At 44.1% G+C, this 26,468-nt stretch overlaps 1 protein-coding gene across 1 annotated transcript in view; it reads left to right on the top strand.

Moving 5' to 3' along the window:
- Positions 1–26,468, top strand: part of csmd2 (CUB and Sushi multiple domains 2) — a 238,824-nt gene that overhangs the window by 176,201 nt on the left and 36,155 nt on the right. The window contains exons 35-49 of the mRNA XM_062410449.1: positions 54–257; positions 1,055–1,179; positions 3,652–3,748; positions 5,281–5,385; positions 5,555–5,673; positions 8,275–8,344; positions 9,848–9,964; positions 10,144–10,353; positions 12,153–12,341; positions 14,554–14,731; positions 16,650–16,795; positions 16,892–16,972; positions 17,567–17,680; positions 24,861–25,049; positions 26,265–26,411. Of these exons, the coding sequence (XP_062266433.1) occupies positions 54–257; positions 1,055–1,179; positions 3,652–3,748; positions 5,281–5,385; positions 5,555–5,673; positions 8,275–8,344; positions 9,848–9,964; positions 10,144–10,353; positions 12,153–12,341; positions 14,554–14,731; positions 16,650–16,795; positions 16,892–16,972; positions 17,567–17,680; positions 24,861–25,049; positions 26,265–26,411 (2,091 nt within the window). The remainder of the gene's footprint in view (positions 1–53; positions 258–1,054; positions 1,180–3,651; positions 3,749–5,280; positions 5,386–5,554; positions 5,674–8,274; positions 8,345–9,847; positions 9,965–10,143; positions 10,354–12,152; positions 12,342–14,553; positions 14,732–16,649; positions 16,796–16,891; positions 16,973–17,566; positions 17,681–24,860; positions 25,050–26,264; positions 26,412–26,468) is intronic.

Below are 26,468 nucleotides of genomic sequence, written 5' to 3'. Positions count from 1 at the left end.
TCAAAAAGCTGTCACCTCAAATCAACCTGTCTATCTCTGCGTTTCTCCTGAAGCTGTGCCACGGACCAGTGCCACCCAGTGCAGCTCAGTCCCTGAGCCTCGGAATGGCCGCCGCATGGGTAACAACTTCGCTGCCGGCGCCGCCATCCGCTTTGAGTGTAGTCCAGGTTACATGCTGGAGGGATCGGGCGCCATCGAATGTTTAACTGTTCCCAATGCCCTGGCGCAGTGGAACAGCTCCATACCCAGCTGCATAGGTAAGACATGAATACTCAAACACACAAACACACACACGTGGACACAATCCCAAGGCTGTGTTATATTTACTTTGATTCTTGCAATGTCTCATCTCTCCGTCTCTCCAAACGGATTCGTTGAGTATGAAAATCTCATTCCGAGACAGATGTGAGCTGCCAGCCGTCGCCTGTCGCTCGCACAACCAGATTCAGCCAGGCGGCACATAGGTAGCAGGCACTGCTGAGGGTCACACGCACACACACACACACACACACACACACAAGCACGCACGCACACACACACACACACACACACACACACACACACACACACACATACATATGGCAAGATCCACATTTACATACAGAGACACACACTTTCCCGAACACACTCGACACGCAGCTGTGGCATATGCTCCTACATGGTCACCAGATGTGTAAATGCGCAGAACAAGCTGGGAAGATGTCTGCGTGATTTGCACGTTTGTAGCACGGACAGGTGGATCGGACGTGGTGTGTCAAGTCAGGAAGTGTTTTTCTATCCTGGTCGGGATTTAATGATTTGAGTTTGCTTTAGTTTTTGTTCCAGGTAAGGAGCATTACATTTGTCTGTTCTATTTTTAGATCGTACTCGCACAGTCACGTCTGCTCTAGGTTTGAAGATTGAAGATTGGAGATTAAATAATGTTCAATTCCTTGTGCAAACTGATCTGTGCTTTTACACTATTTGTGTATTTGTACATGCAGTCTGCAGCTGAGATAATTTTGTGCCGCTGTGCACATGACTCACATCTTCTCTCCTGTTTTTTCCCCTGCAGTTCCGTGTGGAGGAAATCTAACCCACCGAACTGGGACGATCTTATCTCCTGGTTTTCCTGAGCCGTACCTCAACAGCCTGAACTGTGTGTGGAAGATCACCGTTCCCGAAGGATCAGGAATCCAGGTTCGCTCCGCAGAGTTTTTTCTTCTTCTTTTTTCTACATGACCTCAATGTGCCCCCTGGTTTATGACTTTGCAATAATCTGGTAGTGCAGAAATGTGTTAATCCACTTGTTTTGATTTCACAGACGTGATTCATCGGCGTTAATGATAATGTGTTAATTGTTTAAATCCTCTAACAAATCCAAACCCCAAGCCCAATTTTCCAAGGCATCTAAGAATCTCCTTGTGTGTAGAATGTGTTTTGTTCATTTGGACTTTTAAGTTCTGCTTACCTCTTTTATTTAAAAACGTCTTGTGTCCTGTTTCCTGCCCTTGTTATCATCTGTCCCTGTCCCGATGTGTTTCACCCGTCTTCAGTTGTCCCTGTGTATGTTGTCTGTTTGGTTCTGCTCTGTCTTGATTGCCTAAATCCATTTTCGGGCATATGTCTGCGTTTGGGTCCAGTTCTAATAGATATGGGTTGAAAAAACGTCTGGTCAGACACTTCAATAAATTAACAAATATTATTTACCTTAACCCGTCTCCACTACAGCTCTGCATGGTCTTGGATAAAGGCTCCTGTGTGATGCTCTGTTTTCAGCTTACCCAGGTCTAATTAACGGAGCTGCCAACATTATACAGCATTTACAGTTCTCCGGGTACAGGGGAGCTGCTAAATGATGGCCTATAGACTTTACAGAGGCTCAAATTTAATTCGGCAGATAGCTATACCAGAGAGTTACGATTGCCCAACCTGAAATAAATTTGTACATAATTGCCTCTTGAATTACTCTACTTTTCGAACCTGCAACTTAATTCAGTTTGCATTTTCCTATCCTTTGATGCGTGTGTGATGGAGCTGCACCAGGAGCCCGGTCGGGGTCCCTGTGGATCTGCCTGACGGAAAAAAGGTTTTAGACTTATGCTTCAGCCTCTGTGGCTAATGACCTCAGTGGCGTCCCTCAGCTATAAGCTCCCTCACCTCAGCCGCCTGTCCTTGCAGGTCAAATATGCGAGGTGGCCCGTAGGTGTGTTTAGCATCCTGCGCAACACACAACGCAACAGCTAGGAGGTGAAACAGCAGAACAATAAGAACTGAGATTTGATGTAAATTCAAACATTGTAGTACACCAGACGGAGGTCAAGGCTTGGAGGTGATTTGTGACTACACACACAGGTACACACATTCCCTGCATGTGTTCCTTAAATACGAGGTGTTTGTTGAGGGATTGCTGCTTTTTTAGTTTTGTCAATACTCTTTGCGGATGAATCCTCCTCGTCCCCACTATTCCTCCTCCTCCTCATCCGTCTCACACCTTCATCCTCGCTTGCTCTATGTCTCCCGCGCTGTTCCTACCAACGAGCGGGGAGACACATTAGATCAGAGTGTCCAGATCCAGAAGAGAACTTAGAGGAGCGAGGTGCCTCGCCGGCACATTTGCCATGGCCCCCTTAATGAAAGATCAATCTGTGATCTGCCTCGTCTCCCCGGGATGCGCCAGGGCCCCCGACCGCCCCTTTAATTGGCTCGTATCAGATCTATTACCGTCAGAGGTAGAGGAGAGGGGCGGAGGAATGGATTAGCTGGTGAGAGGGAACGGAACGGGGGGGCTCGGAGAGAGTGAAAGAACGAAGGAGGACGCATACAATGCCAGAATTGATGAACTGCAGCTAAATACAGAGGACGGAGATGTAGTAGATGACACATTGAAGCCTCCTTTCACACCTTCACTTTAATTTGTCACACAGCAAAAAACAAGTTTCCATCCAGCCCGAGTCTTGTTCTAACAGTGTTAGCTGCTTTCACACATTCACTGAAGAGGATCAAGAGGTGTCTGCTCTGACGCAGATGAGAACTTGGAAAGCCAATGAGCTTTTAGAGATAAAGGCCAAAGCCGGTGCATATACCATGAAGAAAAAAAACACGTGGCCTCAAAATTGGAATTTCTATTTCATGTCCTGCCTCCCACATGCTTCACCCGGGCGCCAACCCCCACATGACTGTTGTGGACATTTTTCGACCAAGCTCCTTCATTTGCAAATCCCAGTGCCCAACACATGAACACAGCCTTTTTCAGGGTGCATTCATGAAAGCGAAGAAAGCAAGACATATGATGCAAAATGACTTACTTTACTATCTATAGAAGACAGCTGTAGATTGTTGACTTTGGGATGTTGTTTTGAAAGCATAAATATCTTTTGTCGTGATGGGGATTTTGTATCATTTGAACAAGGAGTTAGTTTTGTTAGCTTCGAGACAAGGCCCCTTTTTTCAAGTACCGTCTTCTCCCACTCACTGATTTTCCACCGTTCAGTCTAATTTTCGTTTTTCCTACAAATACACGCTCTTGAATTTATTTTTTTCCTCCGTGTCACTAAATCCCATCCTTCTACCAGTTCTGATGTTTTCTGTCATTTCTTTCCCTGCCTCAACTTGTCACTAATTGTGTTCCTCCTACGTCCCCTCGTTCCCCCTGTGTCTCCCTGTCCTCAGATCCAGGTAATCAGCTTTGTCACCGAGCAGAACTGGGACTCACTGGAGGTGTTTGACGGAGGAGACAACACTGACACCATGCTTGGCAGCTTCTCAGGTACTGCCGCGTTTGTGCGCCTGCTCGTGTGAGTTTTATTTCCCTGCATGTGTTTAATCTTAGACATGAAACAGATTTAGAAAAAGCGCTTCCCTGCCAAAAAGCAACTTCATAGTCCAATCAGCTGTCACCGAGCAGCATCGAGGACGTGGAGCTCACGCTGCATTTTGTTAACTGGTGTGAAAAAATGGGAGCCTCACTCGTGGCGGTACTGAATGAGATTCAGAGCGTTTAAAGATATGGTTCTTCATAAAAGTTGACTGTACCTTGACTTATGTTCTTACATTATCCAAAATGTTTCAAACAATGTTCAAGCTCAGAAAAATACCACATTTGTCATTTGTTTCAGTTTGATCGCCTTTTAATTGCCTTATATTTGCTTTCTTCAGGCTTTGTCTGTATCAAAAACAGGGAAAAACTATATTTGAAAAACACACTCTTAGTCAGTCTGATGTTTTTTACCTTGTGATAGCTGAATCACAATTATTCAGGATAACGCCACCTGCTGTTTAATGTTAATACAATTTTAATACGTTGCCTCATCCGTGAAGTCACTCCCATGATCCCATGCTGCGTCACTACACCATCAGACTAGGGGTGCAATCGAATTGGTCATTTTTGCTTTGGAAGGTTCCTAACTGAGTGAAATGACCCGGAAATATTCCAGCAGTGATAACAGCTGTTCCTGGTTCTCTGAATGATAAGGACAGGAGCTTCGGTGCTCCCTAACTTATCTCCTTTAGCAAAGGGAAAGTTTGGACCATCCTTTACGAAAGGAAAGGAGAAAATGCTGTCCCATAAGTCATTGTGGCAGCAACATTAAAAGTCTCTTTTAGTTTCTGATTTCCTCCCTCAAACATTTGTCCCCTGAATTACAGGCATATTGTACTTATTGATCTCAACACCATCATCAAAACACAATACACATGTACAAATGATTTCAATGCCCCAACTGCAAAAAAGAGAATCTTGTTCACAGTATCTGACTTAGTCCCATTCTTAACAGGGCAACAGGGTATTCGGCTTTCTTGTTTAGTCTTGGAAACAGACCAGAAGTAAATGTGAGACAAACCCCCGAAGAAAACGCATGAAAGAGAAATGACAAGATTGAGTTAACGACCAATTTCAGGTCATATCTGTATAATGTGATTGTTACCGTGGGATTGTGTTTTCTTTTCAGTTTTTTTTGGGATGAATATTTGTTGCCTGCTATTATCAGCTGAATACAAACCCACACAATGGAATTGAATTGTGTTCAAGCCGAGAAGGTCATGCCATTTTCCGTTTGGCATCTGCTCCCCCAAATATCCTAATGCACCTATACACAGTCATTCATGAATACATCTTTTCTGTATGCACACACACAAGCACACAAAGACACACACACACACACACACACACACTCATTTATATCGGTAAATGCTAAAAGAACCAGCTTTTCAGCGATTTGCCTCTAGTTTATACACTTAGTTGTGGCCGGATGATGCAGTGGCATATTATCGCTAAACTCAACTATTAATCTTCTCCCCAAGGCACCACGGTTCCAGCGCTTCTCAACAGCACCTCCAACCAACTCTACCTGCACTTTTTCTCTGATATCAGTGTGTCTGCGGCCGGATTCAGGCTGGAATACAAAAGTAAGTGAAAAAGCGGTTCCTAACCACCTGATAAAAAAACATGAACAGCCTGAAGATGGGAGAAGGGGAAGGACGATTCTGATTTGTGTCCCTCTCCACATTTTGCAGTGTGCTTTGTCATATATTAAGTCTGTTACTATTTATTTCATGTATTCTTTATCTCCCTCAGCTGTGTCCCTGACCAACTGCCCAGAGCCTGTGGTGCCTATGAACAGCATCAAAGTCGGGGAGCGTCTCCAAATGAACAACGTGGTGTCTTTCCAGTGTGAACCTGGATACACTCTACAGGTAACATCTGCCACCTGCAGATACGGTTCAGTCATAAGTGACCATAAAAACCACAGCGATGTTTATCTCTCTCTGGCCTTTGTCGCCGCGGCTCCTGTCATATTTCCTACGTGTCAGTTATCTCCTCGAGCAGCGATCATGTCTTTTTACGGCAGCGAATAAAGCAAAATGTCAAAGAAACTCAGGTGAACTGGATGGACCGGTGCACGTTAGCAGATAACTCAAATCTTCTTACTGAGAAGTTTATTTGGAAGTTATCCTTTCATTGTTAATCCTCAGTGAACTTTACGCTCTGATTATGTAAATGTGATGAAATCAGTTTAAACATGTTTGCAATAACATTTGCAGTACCCTGACCTCAGCTCTAATAGGCCCCAGACAGGAGATGAGCATGTGCTGAGCTCAGTGTTCTTTTTTGCGAAAATTGTCAAGTGCGGTTTTACAGATTAAGGGATGATGTGTCGAGATTCGTGTCTGTCATCCTACCTGGATGTAACGATGCGTGACAGTGTTCCTCCTAAATTCCTCCCAAGACAGGATGTGGTAACTAGACAGGTAGCTGCCATATGTTGGTTGTAATTTCTGGGACGTGGAGCCGGTTTGTTAGGAACTCGGAATTCGCCTCGGCATCCCAAGTTTGACTGTATCCCGCACGTCCTCCAGTGCCTCCACTGTCACCATGGTGACATCTGTGGAGCACATTGGATGCAGCACTTTACAAAAACTTTCTCGGCCCCTCTCTGCTCTGCATTACAAAGCTTGTCGGGACTGTGTGTTCCCATCAGCCCTCACTGCATGTCCTTGTGCAGAAGTACCAGGTTTGGTTTGTGGCACTCGCCAGTTTTTCTTTGCTTTTTCTAATTTGTACAGATATTTGTCCAAAGGCTATGATGACATGTTTTAATACATTACGATGGAGATAAGGCTCGAAGCCTATTTATTAAATATGGTTTGAGGGGTTAATTTCAAATTTCGGTTTAACTCACATGTCAAATTTGTGATAATGGAAAGAAAACCTATAATCCTGATCTCCATCAATGATTTGACTTTGAGCCATCTCAGGTGGCCTTTTCAATGTGCATAGCAAATCCTAAATCACATTTTATTTGTATTGCATATGTGTATAAAACAAAAATCACACTCAATAAGGTTAAACACTTTTTTAGCAAATGCAGAAACTTAAGAGAGTCTCACATGAGGACTCAAAAACTGAATGAATGAATTAAATCTATACTGGTAATGTGGGTGCAATGGTTTCAGATTCTGAGTGACAGGCACAGAGACTAAAGAGCGAAAGATAAGTTCTCACATGAGAGAAAAATAACACATTGATGCCACAACTGCAGCTAAAACAATGAGGTCTGACTGTCTGCGTGGATGGTTAAAGCATTACGAACCATAGCGTGAGCATACGGTAGTTTACGGGAGCGTGAGCCACCACGCTGCAAAAAGTGTAAAACATGTTTTGTTTGAAAATGAAACTGTGGCGGGACAAATTAGAATATGGTGGGCAGTCAAAATATAGAGACTTAACGGGAAAACACTGTTTAAAACATTCATGAGGAAAGACAGTGTCAAACATTAATGGAGAGGTTTATCAATGTTTAATGAGATAATACAATTTAATGAATGTTATGATAATGATAAAGATAAAGGTAGGGGGTTAAATGGAAGGCAGAGTGGCAAAGACATGTGCAATGATAAAGCTATGGCCAGTAATTGTGGTATATGTGGGCAGGCATTGTTTATCCAAATATCCGATGAATGATTAATGTGATGAAGAGCGAGAGAAGGAAGAAGAAGCTCCACGTATCATGCCCCCCCGCCAATTTAGGCTTATAGCAGCATAACTAAGAGCTGGTCTTAGACCTGAGCCGGCTCTATTTATAAGCTTTGTCGAAAGGGAAGTTTGAAGCCTACTCTTGAGTGTAGAAAGTCATTTTTTTTCATGAAGGTTTCTCTTTTTCACACTCAGGCACTAGAAATTCTACAGGAATAAATTGCCACATCTGACACCTGTCTTTCCAAGGATATAGGTAGATGAGATAAGGAGGAAATTAAACCATCATCCTTCTCAGTATCTGAGGTCATTATCAGCAGCAGCATTCGATCAGAAATAGAACATTAGAATAGTTCAACACAGGGTGTTACCTCGTCTCAACTCGTTGCCCATACTTGCCTCTCCTTATGACTTTAAAGGTCATCTGCGTTAGACTTATATTTTCTATTAGAGTATTTAAAAACAAAATGTCCTTTTTTTAATCTTCACTGTGTCGAAAGTCAACTCCAGAGCTTTCCTTGAATGCCTGTTGTTGTTGCTTATTTTTGGCAGAGCAACAGAAACCATTGAACCCCTCTGTAATCTCTCCCTCCCTCTGAATGATCATCTTTATATGCCTGCGATGCAGCCTCTCTGTTGTTCTCCGTCACTTCAGATGGATGCAGTCATTTGGTCTACGTATTTATTCCTGTGGAGGCAGCCATCAGGTTCAAATAATGAGAGCAACAGATGAGCGGGAGTGGGTAGAACAAATTAATTAATCCGCCTGTTCTTTGTTGCACTCTTTGTCTCATGTGTTTGTGTGCGGATGTTCATTCCAGGGGAACTCGCACATCACCTGTATGCCTGGAACCGTGAGGCGATGGAACTACCCTCCTCCCCTCTGCATCGGTAAAGAAAATACTCTCTTCCTTCTTCCCGTCACCTCTCTCTTTTCTGCCATTTTCCCTTTGGGATCCTTAACCTTGCTGAGCACACAAGCTTTTCATTTCAGTCATCATACAGAGCATCACAGGCCAAGGTCCCAGTGCACAGACTGGCACTTTTGACATTCATGTCCAAAGCATCATTGGAAAAGTACATATGACAAAGATATGTTTTAACTTCCAATTACTGATTCATAGCTCACACCACTGGCTGTATATGAAAACGGACATATATAATATCTCTGGACCCAAAGGCTGCCATCTTCAAAATGCTGTGCCAGAATCTGCATAATAGCATTCAGCCACAGTATTAAGGTCCTGCCAATGCACACACCCGACCAATCACATGTTTCACCAGATTATTATAGCATAACATAAATATAGTATGTATAAATATAGTAAGTATTTCGATATGATAAAAACTAAATGTGAATTTTGACTTAATAATTTGGTCCATGGCCCACCAACTAACGTGGAGGAGGATTTATGACCAATACTGCAGCCAGCCACCAGGTTGTGATGAAACACATCAGCTTCACTTTGCGGAACAGATCCTGTCGTCCATCTTTATACGCAGTCTTTATACTTGTGTCAGTGTGCCAAATGTAGCCGCGTTAGGTTCCCTCAGCATTCTCCTCCTTCCCGTGCGAGCACCTTGACAAACGGGTTCCGCTTATTGGAACAACCTAGTGCTGCCTAGTTAGTCTCAGGCTGTGATTGGTTGGAGTCGAGGGAGGATTCATCGCGTTCACAAGCATCAGCAGTTTCCTGATTACCTCAGGCTCTTTTTTTTTCCTGCTGCTACAGGGTAACATTTAACCCCCCCGTTTATTTCTCACAGAAGAGACAATGGTGCATCACTTCTGCTCTCCTCTATGTGGGTTTCTCCCTGACTTACAGCAACTGTTTGTCCCATTTGTTTCTCAGTCTTTCTTCCCGAGTTTGCCTTTTATTTGGGTTCTTGCAGCATCCCCGACTTTCTCATTTCCTCACGTCAGCTAATTCAGCATCCTTTCATCTTTTTTAAATTTTGGTGTCAGGATCTCTCGCTCCTTCCACCCTACTTGATCCCATCGCCTCTTGGTATCTCCAAAAGTCAAAATTGAATTCATCCATCAGTGATGCAAACTGAAAGGCACAAGATGCAGTATTGTGCCTTAATAGATCAAGTAGAGGAGCAAGAGCTTCAATGTTCTTTAACTACCTTTTTAAATAAAAGGTTTTTACTATTACAATAAAAATGAATTTACTGGAGTCTCACCTTACTTTCAAGCAGTGCAACCCAACCTAAACAAAATATATGATGTGGTTTTATTTATTTCAATATTTTCTATTCTCAGACTTTAGTGTTTAAATTTGACACTTACTTCATCTAAGACTGAACCATCTGACATGAGACTACGCTTCTCATTAGAGAATGACTGTCAGCAGAAGCTGATGAAATGTTTTTCTTTGCCCCCTCCGCCAGCGCAATGTGGCGGAATCCACGAGGAGATGGAGGGCATGATTCTCAGTCCTGGTTTCCCTGGCAACTACCCTAGCAACAGCGACTGCACCTGGAGAATCTACCTGCCGGTTGGATTCGGTGAGAATCACGGGAGGAGCTTGTCACACACAGAGGAACATTTAATTACACTACTTGTAGCCTGAATTGTGACATTTGTAGTTGTAAAAAAACTATACAGCAAAATTCATGTACCTAATATGAAGTTACCTAAGTAATATTTCAAGGAAAGCATGAATTTAATTTCCTTTCTTTCCCAGGAGCCCACCTTCAGTTCCTCAACTTCTCCACCGAGGCCAACCACGATTTCCTTGAGATACGCAACGGGCCCCTCGATACGAGCGCTGTGATCGGCAGATTCAGCGGCCAGGACATCCCCGCCTCCCTCCTCACCACCTCCCACGAGACCTCCGTGTATTACCACAGCGACCACTCGCAAAACAAACCGGGATTCAGGTTCGAGTACCAGGGTAAGAATCCCAACATGACTCAGCGTCCCCGAAGCTCCTTTAAAAGATTGGGGAGATGGAAACAGGAAATTATGATCCGCCTGTGGATCGTCTGTGACGAAAAAATTATATATTTATAATAATGATCATAATCACCAAGACTGAATTTTGTTAATTGCAGAGCTGAGGCAGTATCAGTTTTATTAGCAATTTTCTTTTGCAAAGCATATTCAAACTAGTAATTTCTTCTGTGCAATTTGAGCTTTTTGACTCCTTTAAATGCTCTTTAATGAAATGTGGTTCATTGAATGTAACTGTAAGGGTCAGAGCTATTTCCCTTAAAATCATATATTCACGCTAATGTCAAAGTGATGATTTATGACTTGATAAAAGCATAATGATATATAATCCCTGGCAGTTTTAACTTTTTCCCCCTTCATGTTCACTTATGTATTATTAATGACACTGCGCTGGGAGGTGTAGTCATGTAAAGCCATAACACTACTGAATTAGCCTGCGGAATTGACTATGTCAAAGTAATCAGCCCACACAGCCAGTGAATTCCCCAGATCTATAAATCTCTGTATATAAAACTGTTGATCCCCTGAAAGATTTCTTCACTATGTGCCAATAAAAGGCGTCAGTGCATATCAGCGTTGCTGCGTGGAGGAAATTGCCCTCGTCCATGAATGCAACAGGCGCACAAAGTTTGTGTTTTGCGATTCAACAAACGGGCCAACAAATCGAAAGGCAGCATTGTGCAATTATATAATGTGTATATTAGCATATAAATATGGCGCCACATTTGCATTATATAAGACTCCCACTTTTGCACGATTTACCTCCGACAAAGGGAAATCAATTTATGTTGTCACATTTATATCCTCGCTCTCTAAGGCTTGCTGCCTGCTCTGCCTTTGTATCTATAGAGGAAGAAAAACATATACGAATTATTGACCCACTCTGCCTGTGATCATTGCAGCACAATCCTCCAGCACATGTCAAAACTTTTTTTTATCTCTGAAAAATCCTGTCTGTGGAGGAAGAGGAGGGGCCGAAACGAGTGAGTGGGAGGCAGAGCAGAGGGAGGAAGAACAACAGACAGATGGGGAAGGGGAATTAAAGACGAAGAGTAGAAATAGAGGAGGTCCAGCTGCTGTTCTCTAGAAGCAGAACATTTACCTGTTGAGGAATATCAGTGATGGTTGTGGGATTTGCTCGTGCAGGGACATTTTGCTTTGTTTGTTCTGTGTGGGCACAAAATATCTTACAATCTTCTATATGGAAATTTTACTATTTTTTAATTGTCAATGCAATGTGGAATTTTTTTTAAATGCTCAATAGAAAAAAACACAACATTAATATGAATATGTTAACGTTTACATATCTGTTTGTGTGTTAGAGCCTGATTAGTCACAAGTGAATGCAAAGTTCACCCAAGTTGAACTCTACTTGAAGCGATGCTGCGATTTGCTTCACTGCAGAAAGCAAATGTTTTATTCCCCTACTCGCTGGTGCTGGTTGGAAGTGAAAGGAGGCGAAGGATCTCCACTGAAACATTGTTTGTGTGTATGTGTCTGTGTGTGTGTGTGAGTGTGTGTGGGCTATATGACTAATTCAAATTTATTGTATTTCGTCTAATCTTCCACCAAGTTTCATGGTAATCAGTTCAGTGGTTTCTGCGTCATCCTACTGACAACAACAGACAGGGGTGAAAACATAACCTCCTTGGCGAGGGTAATACAACTGTCTATAGCCTTAATTGGAAATCGCTGTGTGATTTCAAATAACTGATCTGATTGCTCCTCTCTCTCCCTCAGCGTATGAGCTACAGGAGTGTCTCGATCCGGAGCCTTTCCGCTACGGGGTGGTGGTGGGCGCCGGCTTCAATGTGGGCCAGTCTATCTCCTTTGAGTGTCTGCCTGGGTATCAACTAATGGGACATTCCATCCTCACCTGCGAGCATGGCACCACCAGAAACTGGGATCACCCTTTCCCTCGCTGCGAAGGTAAGAGATCTGAGGTTTGTCGTAAAGAAGCCGTGCTAAATCATTTAAATAAACTAACCACTGAATACAAACTAAACAGCCTCATTATTGCCGAACTGAACTAATAACGTAGTAACTTCCTGTTTAGGACGTATTGAGCTATTACGCCATTAGTGCAAACTCCGGCCACGGAGATAATGATTATCTATTATGAATAATGCAATTAAAGTGAATTATCATCCCCCATTAATGAAGCGAGGAACTCCACAATGAAAATCGATACTCTGCAAAAGAGGAGTGGAGACAAATAAAAGATGGAGAAAATAGGGCCCAATTTGGGAAGAAAAGTAATGGGTGCGCTTTCTTCTTTGCCTCGTCCTTGACCCACATTCTCACGCTCCGGCTGTCGATTATTCAATAAGGAGGGCGAAATTACAGAGGGAGGTGACGCTGTGACACTGGAACTTTGAATGGGCAAGAATGGAGATAAGTGGGAGTGAGAGGGGGGGGGGGCAGCAGAGTGAGAAGGCAGCATGACAGAGGCAACAGGAGGTAGTTTATTCTCCCACTAATATTTTCCTGTCTGTATTACTGCCACTATATGTGTGATTTTATGCGTTTTTACGTGTGCACAAGGGGCAAATATCTTTTTACATATGCAAATAATATAAGACAATATAATATGAATCACATTGCAGTATGTTATCTGTAGTTTTAATATGCAGTTTATTTCTATTATCATCTATGCAATTCCAATCCGCCCCTCCCTGCTGTGCTGATGTAATTTCCAGCGTTAATTCAGTATTTAATGAAAACATCCTAACCACTATGTTTGTGTATTTGCATCCCTGCATGCTCTGCTCTCTCTTCATTTGTGTGTACTTCATTTGTGTGGAAATTCATTAACACTTACTGGTCATGTATGTGCCTATTTGTTAGCTAACCAGGAGAAGGTAACCTGAGTTAAGTAAACTGGCCAAGTGATGAAGTCAAAGCAGATACCTGGGTCTAAATGGAGTGAATCTCTTCTACACAATCATATAACTTGTATGACTGTTTGCACAGATGCAGGAATTTGGTGATACATTTTATTTGCATATGTATCAGTGGGGACTAAAAACCCAATTAATTTTTCAAAAGCAAAAGTTCTGATGTGACAAGGGCCATTCGCATGTTGTCCCAAGGTTTCACAGAAAAATATGTCATATTCCCTGCTTTTTCTAAACCATAATTGTCTATCACTGTAAAACCATAGCACTCATGAGCAACACCTCCTCCATGTACGAGGGAAGGGTCATGTCCCAAATACCACATCAAATTAAGTGCCGGGGCTACAACAGGCAACTGTATTACATGAACATGCATTTGACCTAGTGAGAAACATGGGGATGAAACACGCTGACTCTCTCGTCGATGATCTCTTACCCATGGGCGTTTTAAGGGAATGCCGTCAAGCTGAATGCCCCGTCTGGTCTGCTTGAGATGCCTGCAGTCCCGCGATTACTTACCACTCCTTGCTGATTTTCCCTGCCTCACTGCTGTGAATGTGAGCTTTCTCTCAGGGCACCAGCGGGAGTGTTAGCCTTGGTAAATCGTTGAGTTGGTGAGAACCTCCTGAGTTCTTCAGGAATCTGTTAGAAGTACAGTTGCGATTTCTATTTGTGCAGATTTGAGGCTGGTGCGTGTGTGTATGTCTGTGTGTGTGCATGTTTTATTGTGTTTGCGTGGGATTGCAGGACTGTCTTTTGCACCTCAGGATATCAGGACTGTCTGGGCTTGTTAGGTTCCAGTGTTGTCAAATTTGACATAGACATGCAGTTGTTACCTGTCCTGTTACCCATTCATATCCACTCTTCATAGGCATAACACGCATGCAAACACACACACACAGACACACCCAAACAACTCAAAAGCCCAGTGCACACTAACCCCCCGACTCTCTGCACTCTCTCTCCCCCCAATGGGAAAGGGTTGAGGCCTTATCTTAGCAAAACACTCTATCCAAGTCCCCAATTCCTAACAAGCTTTACTGGCTAATCTTACGCTCAGACAAGCGCCTGGGCACTAGAGGAAGAGTGAAGAAGAGGGGGAATGGGACACCGAGAAGGGGAAGTGGACGAAGAGAGAATAAAAAAATCCCCCTTGTCCTCCAATGGGAGCTGAGTTGTGTATCACGTTCCTGCTGTATTCCTGGCCTACTGATTTATTTACGCTGCCTCCCTCCCTCCCTCAGTGCCCTGCGGTCTGAACATCACGTCTGACAACGGGACCATCTTCTCCCCGGGGTACCCAGAGGAGTATCCGAGTTCAGCCGACTGCTCGTGGCTGATCACCGTGTCTTCTGGCTTTGGCATCAAACTCAACTTCACCCTGCTGCAGGTTCACGGGCCACATGACTTCCTCACTGTCTGGTGAGTAAATACCATTCCACGGGTTTGTAGACGGCTGGAGATGCAGAAATTAATTTGATCAAATGCTGTGGTTATTTTGTACCTCCATTTCACTTGTCTGTGAAACTCATTTCTCCTTAAATGTGGCTGCTGATGAAGGTTACAGAGACAAATTGAAGTTGACATTTCTCAGAAAAATTATTCCATATCATAACATAACTTATGTCATGAAGAAGTCTGAAAATGACATTGAGCAAAGTTCTAAAATGCATTTTTCATGGTATCCCTGCATCCTATTGCATTACCGATGCTGAAAAAGCTTCAAAAATTGATATAGGTTCACATTGTAGGTGTTTGTCATTGCATGGTATAAATGACGTCATGATGGCATCATTATGAATTCGCATTTCAGGTGTATACAGCAGACATTAATATGCAGCTCATCATTACTGTGCATGCTTTTCTTTGGCCAGTTTCCTAAAAACAGTCAAACCTTGTTCTTCAGGCAAAATCTCGACAAAATGTTGAACTTTGTACTTCATGTTCTTACTTCTCTTTGAAATATTCCCATGTTCATTCATTTTTTTGGAATACATTTTTCTTATCACCCTCGTAATGCCTCATCATTGATGTCCTTGTCGCCCACTCATTCTTTTCATTCCTTTTAAACCTGCAGCTAGTTTCAGCATGTCAGCCTCTCTTCAATAGTTTGAAAAGAGTCAGAGTCCAGTTAGCTCCCCCCCCATCTCCTTTGAATGGAATACATGTGTGGGAGAGAGCAGAGGCCAACATAGTTGTTTTTTATCTGACAGAAATGTTTACATGTGTGTGGGAGGTGTGCATATCGTTTTTTTTGCCTAACTGAGAATAGAGGAGTCAAGCTTCCTCTCATCAGCTCAATAATGCACGCCTGAGCCGCCCATATGCGCGAGCAAAGACAAGATTTTGCTTGCATGATGGCTGCCAATCCCAGTTGATCCCTTCTCACAGGGAGTCGCTCCAAAGGTCCCAGCTCTCAGTGAGACCGGAGATCTGAGTGCCAGCCAGCCTGGCAACTTGACTTGGATGAAGAGTGCACATGGCACGGGGTGACATCTATGTTTCGCAGATTGGGCTGCTTATAGAAATCACTGGAAAGATTGTTGGTCCGTGGAGAGTTTAAGTCCCTGAGTCAACATGCCAACCGATCCAAAATCTCCACTTTCTATCGATTGCTGCTCTTCTATAAACGGCCCCCCACTGTGTCGATATTTCTCAGCAAACTCCCGCAGAGCCAAGATGGGCGACTATGATGTTCCCCAGTTTCCAGTTACCACCGCTTTGTATCTATCCACTGAACTACTGAGCCAAGGAAATGGGCCCCGTAATGGCGGCTTGGCCACAGCGCTGTCAGCCAGCGTTCCCTAGCCAGCCGTTTCCAGAGCTGCTTGTAATCGCCCATACCCAGTCTGACAGCCAAAGACAGATGGTTTTTAAGCTGAATGGTTGTGGCAGGAATCCGGGAGCTGGCTTAATCGGCCGTGCCCACGCCAGGGGACTGCCAAGCCTGGGCCGCAGCTTTCAGAGACACTCTCCTCAGACAGCAGTTAGCAGGAACGGCACAATCCAGATCTGTCATTCCAAGCTTATCTGTAATTTCTTTACCTTATTTCAACATAATCAAGCCAAGCAGCCCGATGTAATTGGGTTGGGTTTGATGAAGTGAACGCAGCCCGGTTATACTCCGCCGCTGGAAGCTGCTTGACAACGGTTTGGCACGTGGTTATGTTGTGTTTTTCTCACAAGCGTCATGTGTTCTCGAGGTGCTATATGGTTAGAGACCCAGCGAGCACTTAAGCGGAGGCGGTTGACAGAAAGCGCCTGTGGTTATCATCGCTGCGTCTCCAGAGTATCGTTATTTTTTGAAGCTATAGTTAACCGGTGACTTTTCCTCCTCAAGGGATGGACCACAGGAGACAGCCAGGAAACTGGGGGTGTTTACGGACGGCGAGCCCAATGACCCGCCCAGCAGCACGTCCAATCAGGTGCTGATACGTTTCCGGAGTAACACAGAGAAGGGGGGACTATTCCGCATCGGCTATCAAGGTACGTAAATGATCTTGGTTGATCCCTGTTTCTACAAGAGATCTCATAGATATTCTTTGTTTGACTCGCCTCGTGTCTTTGATTCTCTCATTAAAGCGTACAGACTGCAGTACTGCCTGCCTCCCCCTATCATCCCTAACGCGGAGATCCTGATGGCCAGCAAAGAGTTTAAAATTGGTAGGTGGGAATGCCGTCACAAAAAGACCCGTTTACACGCAACACACAGACACACACACGCAATCGCTGCTGTCAAGGCTCAGTTGAATTTGTTGTAAGAGACGCCGGTCCCATCCTGACTTGTGGAATTGCATAGTTCTGAATAGTTAATCCGGCTGTCACCTCTCCTTCCAGCTCCGAACTCGACTACACATCCCATAAGTCAGTGGGTTTGAATGCACACCCAAGGTTGCGTCACCCACGGACTCGAGGCAGCTGTATATAAATGAATGGTTCTGGCAAAATAATCAGAATGCTACAGGGACAAGTGCTTTCATTCTCACCTGTAGAAGACAATGGAGATTCATTTTCCTTATCTGTTTATTTGCATGCATCCTTGACTCATTATCATTCGGAGACACAAAGGCAATGACACATACTGATTCATCTATTGGACTCCCGCTGGGGATTTATTGTGGTACTTTTCTCCACCGTTAACTTTCTCTTTCACCGACACACAATGAATCATGATTAGTTCTCAAGAAATGTTGGCTTGTTGCCACCGCATCTGACTTGTCATTGACGCACCTCATTCTCCTCCATCTCCCCCTTCAGGTGACATAGTGCGCTACAGATGTATTCCAGGCTACCAGTTAAACGGAAACAGCATCCTGACCTGCCGGTTGGGGACCTACTTGGAGTTTGAGGGGCCTCCGCCCTCGTGTGATGGTAAGTGAAGCTGATGAGGCTTGAAAAGATGAGATCAACGTATCTAAGAGACCCTGTTCACACCATAGACTGAATATAAAGATGGATGACACGTCTCCACATCCTGAAGCCCAAATATCCCAGACATGACCGCGGCCATCTTGTGCATTTGCAACATCCGGCTGATATGTGTGCATGAGTCAGTCTATGTTTATAATTGAGTCTATGTGCCGTCCACCAATATGGAGGAGGCGGGTTTCATGACCTCAGCAGCCTTCAGGTGACTATTGATTCACTTGGGCTTCACTTAAAAGTGGATTTTAGCTCATACAACATGGTAAACATTATTCACCTTTAGACATCATGTAATTTGAATTACTTCAGATAGTTTTGGATCATAAACACACTAAAACATTGAGAAAACTATTTTTGCTGTGTTTGCTGGGTTAATTGGGTTTTGAACCTCTTGGCCTGGTTGAGACCTGGTCTTCTTTCCAACTCCAGTGGCGCCCCTTTAAACCCAACATCATAGTGCTGCAGAATCTAACTGACACAGTAATAGTGTGGATCTGTGTCATGTCATGTTGCAGAATATTTCCAGTGGGGATGAATTTGCACCAGTATGAAAACAGTATGTAAAATGTCATTTGCATGACCCAATAATGGGCTGGCAGCCTGTCAAGGGTGTACTGCACCTTTCACTCAGCTAGGATTGGCCCCTGGTTGGATGGATGGATGAAAAATACAACAAAAGATTCCTACATTGAGTCGCACAGTTAGATCTTGAAAAAACAGTAACACTTTCTTCTCTAAGCGCCACATTATGACACATCCAAGTGGATAAATGCCTTTTGTTTGCAGAAAAAGCCTCTTGAGATCATCTTATCAGAGGGTATCAATAAGTCATGATGTTTCACATATACATCACAGCCCAGGTGACACATCCCTTTCATCGGTTTATTTCCAGCAGGGTTGTAAGTAGCCACTATCATTTTTGATCTAATCACAGACTCGAGTCGCAGTCTTTTTTTCTTTTTTAGATCTGCCTCCCGTGGGGACTTTTTTCCGCCTGTAGTCATGAAGCAGCTGCCACAAATCAGTTTGGTAGCACTTCCTATCTCCGTGGATGATACTTCATTCCCACGAGGCCGAGGGTGGCTGCCGCGGTGCTCTCCGCATGCCGAGATATCATCGTCCCAGGGGACTTAATGAGTGCAGTGTTCCCAACACATCATCATAACACTGAATGTTGTGTGCAATGATTCTCCTCTGGGCAAGAAAGTGGGTGCATAAAGGGGTCTCTACGTTGCTTTCTGCTCCAAAGTTTCCGAAATGCCTTCTGCTTCTCGCCCCCCCGTCCCCCCCGCCTTTCTCCTCCTCCATTTCGCTTTGCCGTCGTCATTTTATGTGCCTCACTCTGTTTGTGGGTTTTCGCGGCAGATGAGGAGGAGTTGGCAAAGTTTGATAATTCTGAGTGCTAGATAGGAAAAATATGCAAATGCTCCCAGCGTGAGATGAAAAAAGAGCAGAGATAAAAAGGAGTTAGGCGAAAGAAGGAGGGCAATGAGAGGGGAAGAGGATCTATGAATAGGCCAATAATGAACATGTGGAACAAAGTACCCGGGCCACCCAGTGAGAGGCAGAGCGGCGCCTGGCAGTGTCATAATTCAAGTCAGGAAGAAAAAAAACTGTGTGTGTGTGTGCAAATGTTTGCCTTTTGACTGCTTCGACTTTAACTGCAGATATTTGCACCTGAACATGAGCAAGTGAAAGTTTCCACTGAGAATTTGTTTGCATTTTTAGAAATATGCATTGTAATGGTAGCGACTGACAGTCGAATGCTTTTTCTGCATAGGTGGCAAAAAGTGAACACATTCTTTACTTAGGTCGAAGTTCAGATACTCATGTTAAAGATGACTCAACTTCTTTACTGGAGTAAAAGTATAAAAGTACAGGCTACTAAATGAACTGAAGTCAAATCTGACTGACTGTATCCGTGCAAACTGAAACTCATGTCACATTAATATAGTTTAGTTATAGAGATCTATTTACTTGAGACTCTTACTTCAAATAATGCAAAAAAATATATATATATTATGACCATTTTAATAAGTACAGGGATGGGAAATGTTTTGTTGCCCTGCTTCATCATCATTAACTGTTCTGAAATGTAAGGAGTAGAAAACACAGAAATTTGTGAAAAATATATATTTAAGTACAGTAATAAAGTATTTTTACTAGTTATTTCCCCTTTCTTCATTCACTTTGCAAATCTACACCAATGCCCAGTGCTCATCTTCCCTGTTAATGGTTCCCCTTGTGCTGGGAGACTGGGCACAAACTGTTCTAGCTCAAGCGGAAAAAAACTCCTACCAGCAAACCTGTCACTCTTCCTCGCACTGGGACACAGAGCACCCTCGTGGAGAGGAGACTCCACTCAACAGAAGCTGGGGGAAGTTGTGAGGGAGAGGAAAGTCAAGGTACAGAGTGTAAACGGACAGAGGAGAGGGAGAGAGAGGAGGGTCAAAGATAAAGGATTCTTGATGGAGAGAGAGAGAGACAGAAAGAGAGGCTGCTAATTGACCAGAAGGATGGCGAGTAAGAGAGAGCAGGACAGGAGTTAAAAGAGACGGGAAGAGACTTAGGTGGGGTTTCAGGGGGGGTGGAATGAAGATGTGTACAGCTCATTGAAATGCAGGGGACATGGCGGCTGCAGCTGCACCGATCAAATCGCCACTTCTTGCTCTGACAAGCACAACCATTGCACAACCCCCCCTCCCCTACACACACACACACACACACGCAGTGGCACAACCATGCATATACAGTCTAGACATAAACGACGGTTAACCTTGTGTGTGGGTTGCACGGAGGCGGTTTGTCATTGCGCTCCCCTTCCAGAGGGCAGCACCGGAGCTGGGCTCTGCAGTGTTCGCTCTCCGCCCCCTCCCCAACCCTCAGCCCCAGCATCCGCCTCTCATCCTCTGCATTCCCCTCCCTTCCCTCCCTCGCTCCCTCCCTCGCTCCCCACGCCGCTTCTTCCCTCCCCGCTCGCATCGGGTTCCTGCTCTTACGTAACATATTTATTCTCTTTCATCCGGTCCCTCTCTCGCTTCGGAACAAGGCGCGGTGTATTCTCGCACACTTGCACGCACGGGTGTCAATCAATACCCAAATCTGTCTCAGTCTCCGTCTTTCCCCACTTTTCTCTAGAAACCGACCTGCAGGCAGAGACATAAAAGCCACCACCACACACAAACTCGCACACAGACACATAAGCTCGTGTTTTCTCTATTTCATTAAGTCACAATGGCAAATGGATTTAGCCTCAGTGGTGTTTCCTGCCATCGGAGCCACCGGTTGATTCATATAGAGCATTTGATTAAACACGATTGTATTGGACCCAGGGCCCTTAACTACATCTGCTGCCTGCTGGGACTGGCTGGGAGCTCCGGCATCACACATGCGCACAAAGCAGCGGCATCGGTAGAAAGTGTTGCATGAATTCATTAATAAAACACAATGAGTCCTGATGATCCAAGTTCCCCGAGTCTATCCCCCAGACAGATTTCTGGTTAAAACCTGCATAATCACCCATCACATGCGTTTCCCCACTCGGTTCCTTCTTCTCCCTCGCCTCTCCAACTAGCTCTCTTTTATTTGTTCTCTGCATGTTTTTCTTTTTTTTTGTTGCCCCCACCTCTTCCTTACGTCCGACAGAATGGATTAGAGCTGCCCCCTTTTTTTTAATCTCCATTGTCATCCCTGACTTCTTAGAGTGGTTAGTTCCTTATCCGAGCTAAGGCTTTAGACGTGGCCCGCCCCCTGCAATCAGCTCGTTATTGCTCCTTTGCTCATGCTAATTAAACACACAGTAAAATTGACAATACTGCAACACCCTGGACAGCCTGTGGATGTGTACAGGCACACGTGCACACTTGTATGCTGGGGAGCACAAATGTGAATGGCTGCAGACGTGTGCGTGCGCCTCTGCTCGTTTGCATGGAAGCCTTCCAATGCATTTGTTTTCCACCGGGAAGCTGTTGCATATCACCAACAAATTTCTATCCAAACACAGAGGACGTCTCACAGATTGCCGTTCCTCCGGCCCCCGTTTATTCCGCCCCTCTTCCTTTTGAAGTGAAATTTCATTTTGAGCCCTATCACTGCTCATCTCACCTTGTGTGCTGCAAGGCGCCTTTTTTCCAGATGTCGGATTCGTCCCCTCGTACCCTTTTGTTTACAGCCAAACACACCGACGCTTCCTTTCAAAGTGGATTAGTTTAATAAGTAGCTCGCCTATGGATAAGAGCCCTACCGCCTGTCTCTTATAATCGGCCCCGAGACAAGCTGAAGGCAGTTTTGAAGACACGCCGGAGCTCCGTGAAAGGTCATCGACAACACGCATCTCGTCCTCCGAGAATTGATCGTTTAATGAACTTCACTCTTAGATTTCATTTGCTGCTTCCAGGTAAAATCTGTTTCACTATCAGTGATGGATTTAGACCTTTTGCCTCACATCCGCCGAGGTGCCCGAGGTTGTGAGTGATTTCGCAAACTGGCTGAATGTCTTCCGTAAGTCTCAGATCGAAGGAGATTACTGTCACTTTTATTCCAAAGCTCGATGTAAGAAACATCCTATGCGACGCGAGGATGTTGTATACTGTGCTGTTGTTCATGCTGCTGAAATTGGAATCTCTACCTGCTTTCAGAAATTCTCTCAGGTTTTCCTGAAATTTCCCAGTGGGGGTGAATGTGAGGATGTGAATGTCTGAATCAGGAAACACCGGAAAAAGCCTGGGCCAGGTTTTTGGAACATTTTCCAGAGTTCATGTTGGAAAAACAGGTTCTAAGATGTTAATCCTACTATAGATTTAATTTAATCGAATTCCCATTTTGTATGTTTAGAGTCAGCACAGTAGTTTGTTAGCTTTTATAGAAAACACAATATGACTGCTTTGTAGTTATTAAGCGGTTGTTTTGTCCTTTTGTGGTAACGTTTGGTTCAGCGCTGACAGGAACATATTTTTGAAGTAATTTTAACATGCCTTACTGTCGGTGACATCTCACCTGACATCATCTGAGGTTTCCCGAGGCAGCAAACCCCCGCACACCCCTTGATGCAGCAGGCGAGGTAAAACAAATGCTAATTATTTACCAAAGGCTGTTTAACCCAGGCTGTCTGCCATAATCTTTTTTCCTGCGGATTCAATAACGTCTTCCCCCTATGAACCCACTGAAAGAAGGTATTACACACTGTCTGCTAACGCAAACACACAATCTTATCCATGAACGCACAAAATACACCCACGTGCACTCACACATTTGTCCCACAAAGGAGCCACTGCCAGAATGCGACTCAATATTTCTCCACTGTAGGAGCTGCAAGTACCAAGAGCTCCCCGTGCCCTGAGGCAGAACAGGCTCGGCTGTTCAAATTGCAGCACACAACAAGGACATTTGCTTGCATTAGAAATTTGTCTGCCACCCTTTGGTTGACAAACACACAAACACACACACATAATATAATGTACGAGCATGCAGAGAGCATCTGGTCACTTTGAAGTGGCCGCTCGATCCAATAGAATCGACCTGTAGAGCCGGACCCCCACCCCCATTCACACACTGTTTTAGACCTAGGCATGAGTTCCTGTCCCACTGCGAGAAGGAAACTGAATAGTATTCGTGTTAACATTATGTAGGCTGACAATTAATTCCAGCACTTCGATAGTCATATAAATACACTGGTGGCATAGTGAGCAGCTTTAAGCAGCTCTCCACTCAGATTTCCATGGCTGTGCTCTTTAGGTTAAAGTTCATCCGTCCGTCTTTTTATGTGCTAGTATGTAGATATACAGCTATTATAGATGAGTGTGTATTATATATGGATACAGCTGTTTTAACTTAATAGATGTATATATTGATTTAAAACAAATCTATATCCACAAACTTTGTATAGAAGACAGGAACAGTTTGTGGATATTGATTATTTCAATCATGTCTTCAGCCTTGATGGAGTTCGGTTCTCCTGGTTTTCTGCGTATGTCAAAATGTCGAAATCAGGGGCTGTGGGATTTATGCCTTGCCTACATATAAAAGAGGCGGGATCTCTCCGGCTCGGCAGGAGAACGTTCCTCGTTCAATCATATTTGTTGCCTCCTACTGTGTCCTGCATTCCATCCTACCCTCCTGACAGTCACAGTTACTGGTCAGTAAAATGTTTAATTCAGAGGTGTTGATTTAACTGTGTGATCGAATAGGAAGAACAAATGTGAATCTCTCGCTGCTCTGGAAACCGTTATTCACGGTCTGTCTCTTCAGTGCTCATTGCCCGTTAAGTGAGCAACACAAACAACAGTAAGCTTGTGTTGTTTGGTCGAGCAGGCTCGGTCTCCTCGCGTGTCGGAGCTCGCTTCTCGCTCTGAATGCAAAACCCTCAGGAAGGTTTAGACACTGGCTTCACAGCAGTGTGTGTAAACTGAAACAACTATGAAACCTTAAAGGATTTAAAGGATGTAACTGTGTCCCCTCGTTTCCTGTGGCGATTCAGTAACATAGATGTTACATTATCTTTTTGTTCTGGACTGACATAGCATGGATCTATCTTTCCTGGACCAGCATCAGGACCAGAATGACAATTAGCTTAGTTATGATTTTAGTCTCATTGAGTCGCCCTCCAACAACAGTATGGATGAAAGCAATCCAATTTGTGTTTCAAGGTAGATTCAATTCGCTAAAGAGACGAAACAGCCATTAGAAGTTATCAGCAAAGAAATACAAACAAGTCGTTATTGCCGAAATTCAAATTGTTATTTATATTATTATTATTTTTAACTTGGTGTGGCACAGTGGTGCAGTGGTTGGCAGGAGCACTGTCAGCTCACAGCAAGAAGTCTATTGGTTCAAACCTTTCTGTTTTTGTTTTTCATCTTCCTCCCATAGTTCTGAGACTCACAGCTTAAATTAACTGGAGAATCTAAATTGCCTGTATTACACAAATAGGTGTGAAACTGAACTTGCATAGTTGTTTGTCTCAATATAACCCTTTTCCCCTGGACAAATGTCCCACTTTAAAAAAAAGCTGCATATATATTTGGTTATACAGACATATATAAATCAGCTCTCATCCAATGTCAGATAATGTCAGGAGTAGACGGGCTATAATTTACTTTATTCACTCTATTTTTGTTTCTCTCACCAGTGACGTGTCCCATGAACGAGGTGCTCACAGCTTCCACGGGAGTCATCATGAGCCAGTCCCCGGGCAACGGGTTCCCCCACTTCGAGTCCTGCTCCTGGGTGGTCAAAGTGGAACCAGGCTACAACATCACCTTCACCATAGAACACTTCCAGACCAGCCGGCAGTTTGACGAGCTCGAGATCTTCGACGGTGAGTGGCTGAAGTCCACGTGTGCATGTACTGGTCATGTGCAGTCTTGTGCAGTTTAGCTGAGCGGGGTCATCTTTAATTTGGCTTTTTAACTTTCCCTACATTTTAATTGGCACCCTGATCCGTTTATTTTTTGGGACATTGCTGATGTCAGTAGTCTATTGACCTCCTCTCCCTGCGGCATTCCCCCATAATCCCCTGTTCAAAGACTCACTTATACACAGATATACACAATTATGTGCTAAAATGATCCCGACAGCTGAATTTACCATCGCTAACAAGGCGTCCGCTAACGGAGAATCACACACAAGCTCCCTTTCATGGCGACGGAACATCTCCCTCTGTCTTGTACATTTGCATGTGATTAGAGGCGCAGTCAGCAACTCTGCCAGGCTGCTCCAAGAAAATGGCGGTCGTATACACTGCTGTTGCTGATTAGTGCTTTTTATCTTGTGCCGAGAGGAAGGGGAGCGGTGTATGCTAACCTTGGGGCTGCCGAGCCAATTACGAGGCCAAAATCTCCCTTAAATCGAAGAAGAAGAGGAAGAAGAAGGATTGCACTGTAACCCTTGAGATACAGATACACTTTATTAGTCCCACACACATGCACACATGCACGACATGCAAGGGGGGAAATTTGTTTTCTGCAATGACCCATCTGGTGTACACAGGAGGACACACAGAGCAGTGGGCAGCCATGCACGGCGCCCCGGGGAGCAGGTGTTAGGGGAGTAAGGTGCCTTGCGCAGTGGCACCTAGACAGTGGGGTGGGGTAGGCACTTTGACATATGGAACAGATCCAGGTGTTGTCCAGGAATGTTGCTCTTGTTGTCACTCCGTGGATTCGAACCAGAGACCAGCGTCAGATTTTTCCCATAGTCGCACTTTCTGCCACTAGTCCACTGTCCAAGTCCGAAAATTGGATTCACGTCATAATCAAGTGTTTTTTTTTTATTAAATCTGGACAATGGAGAAAGCATTTTTATGTGCTGTTGTGTTGTTGTTTATTTATGTGTTCTTCTCAAATTTACAAAGTGCTTTACAAATAAAAAAAGTAAAAAATACATGCTAAATAACATAACAAACCAATAAAAGTAGTAGTTATAGAATATAATATAATTTTCAAAACACTGGTTCCTTTTTTTCTTTTGCACAAACTCATGAAACTCTGTCAGTTGGATTTTTCAATTTTTTCTCTCCATATTATTTCTGCAGGCCCGTCCCGGCAGAGCAACCTCCTCATCACCCTCAGCGGCAACTACTCCAGTCCGCTCAGCATCACCAGCTCCAGTAACAAGGTCTACCTGCACTGGTCCTTCGATCACACCACCAGTCACAAAGGCTTCCGGATACGCTACTCAGGTGGGATTTCCTTTTTGCAAAGAGTAACGTCACTACCTTTAGTGTTGATTCACCTTT

This window comes from Platichthys flesus, chromosome 17 (genome assembly GCF_949316205.1).
Source record: "Platichthys flesus chromosome 17, fPlaFle2.1, whole genome shotgun sequence".
Taxonomy (NCBI): Eukaryota; Metazoa; Chordata; class Actinopteri; order Pleuronectiformes; family Pleuronectidae; genus Platichthys; species Platichthys flesus.
The sequence above is the reverse complement of the archived record's forward strand: the minus strand, read 5'-3'. Positions and strand labels throughout refer to the sequence as shown.